Here is a 1,540-nt window from a genome sequence, read left to right as displayed (position 1 = left end):
GCGGGTGCTGGTGGACATGGACGGCGTGCTGGCGGACTTCGAGGCCGGCCTGCTGCGGGGCTTCCTCCAACGGTTCCCCGGGGAGCCGCACGTGCCGCTGGAGGAGCGCCGCGGCTTCTTCGCGAACGAGCAGTACCGGGCGCTGCGCCCCGACCTGGCGGTAGGGGGAGGGTGGATAGGAGGGGTGCGGCACGAGGGGAGCGGGGAACCCGGACCCCACAGGACATCCGAGGACGGGGGGCCTCTCCCCTGGGTCAGTACTGTCTCTGCTCCATGTCCAGACACCTTCCTGTTTAAAATGAACAAAGCTCTCACTTCAGAATCCACACTTCACTTGGGACTAGACAGTCTGGGGGTTGGGGTTGTTTCCTTACTGCTAAACAAAATCCTCCACCCGGGACTCTGATTTGGGGACCAAAGCCCCCCAGGAACCTCACCTGTGAGCCCTCGCTGTGTGTGTGCGGGGGAGGTGTGTGTGTAGGGGGGAGGGGTTGAGGTCTGGAGCAGAGCCAGGACGGGAACGCTGTATCTTTCAGGACAAAGTGGCCAGTGTGTATGAAGCCCCAGGCTTTTTCCTAGACTTGGAGCCCATCCCTGGAGCCTTGGAAGCCATGCGGGAGATGAATGACATGCAGGAGTGAGGAAAGGCGGCGAGGGAGTGGGGGCTGGGGGGCAGGGGCGGGCACCACCCCGTCTAATCGTGCCCCCTCCCAGCAGCACCCAGGTCTTCATCTGCACAAGCCCTCTGATGAAGTACGACCACTGTGTGCAGGAGAAGGTGCTGCTGCCCCAGCGCTCCACGGGCATCCTTAGCTTCCTAAATTATGATTTTTTTTAAAAGAAACCATCGGGGGACTTCCCTGGCAGTCCAGAGGTTAAGACTCTGTGCTGCCAAGGCAGGGGGGCACGGGTTCAATCCCTGGTCGGGCAACTGAGATCCCGCATGCTGCATGGCCTAGGCCCCCCCCCCCCCAAAAACACACCAGCAGAAACACAGAAAGTTGGGGGGTGGGAGGGAGTGGAGGGGGTATCTCATAAGCTGTAGACCCTCCCTCACACCTACTGGCCCTGAGTTCAGGGGCCCATCTTGCCCTACTGACCCTGTGCCCACCTCATAGTACCACTGGGTGGAGAAGCACCTGGGACCCCAGTTTGTGGAGCGCATTATCTTGACGAGCGACAAGACAGTGATCTCGGGGGACCTACTCATTGATGACAAGGAGGTCATTCAAGGTGGGGAGCCTTTTTCCTTAGCAGTCTCCAGACATCTGGCCTGCTGGGATTAGCGGGAGGGAGTACAGATAACCAGATTAGGGACTTCGGGTTCTCTGCCTCCCCGCCCAGGCCACGAGGAGACCCCCAGCTGGGAGCACATCCTGTTCACCTGCTGCCACAACCAGCACCTGGCCCTGCCCCCGCCTCGGAGACGCCTGCGCTCCTGGAGCGACAACTGGAGGGAGATTATAGACAGCAAGCGGCGAGTCCTGCCGCCGGACCCCGACGGCCTGGGGGTGCCCCAGCAGTGAGGCCGGAGGAGGGC

At 61.5% G+C, this 1,540-nt stretch overlaps 1 protein-coding gene across 4 annotated transcripts; it reads left to right on the top strand.

Moving 5' to 3' along the window:
- The first annotated feature begins 6 nt into the window (after positions 1 to 6).
- Positions 7 to 1,540, top strand: NT5C (5', 3'-nucleotidase, cytosolic). Of its 4 annotated transcripts, none has more exons than XM_010856153.1 (5): positions 7 to 160; positions 537 to 637; positions 715 to 778; positions 1,119 to 1,233; positions 1,345 to 1,540. In XM_010856153.1, exons 1-5 carry the CDS (start codon positions 17 to 19, stop codon positions 1,524 to 1,526), a joined length of 606 nt encoding a protein of 201 aa, XP_010854455.1. In that variant the 5' UTR covers positions 7 to 16; the 3' UTR covers positions 1,527 to 1,540. The 4 variants fall into 4 exon arrangements, with proteins under 4 accessions (XP_010854455.1, XP_010854454.1, XP_010854453.1 ...); XM_010856152.1 differs by having other exon boundaries at positions 7 to 253; positions 718 to 778; XM_010856151.1 differs by having other exon boundaries at positions 7 to 253.

Source organism: Bison bison, unplaced genomic scaffold (assembly GCF_000754665.1).
Source record: "Bison bison bison isolate TAMUID 2011002044 unplaced genomic scaffold, Bison_UMD1.0 scf7180017864371, whole genome shotgun sequence".
NCBI classification, from domain to species: Eukaryota; Metazoa; Chordata; class Mammalia; order Artiodactyla; family Bovidae; genus Bison; species Bison bison.
This window is presented reverse-complemented; position numbering and strand designations above follow the sequence as displayed.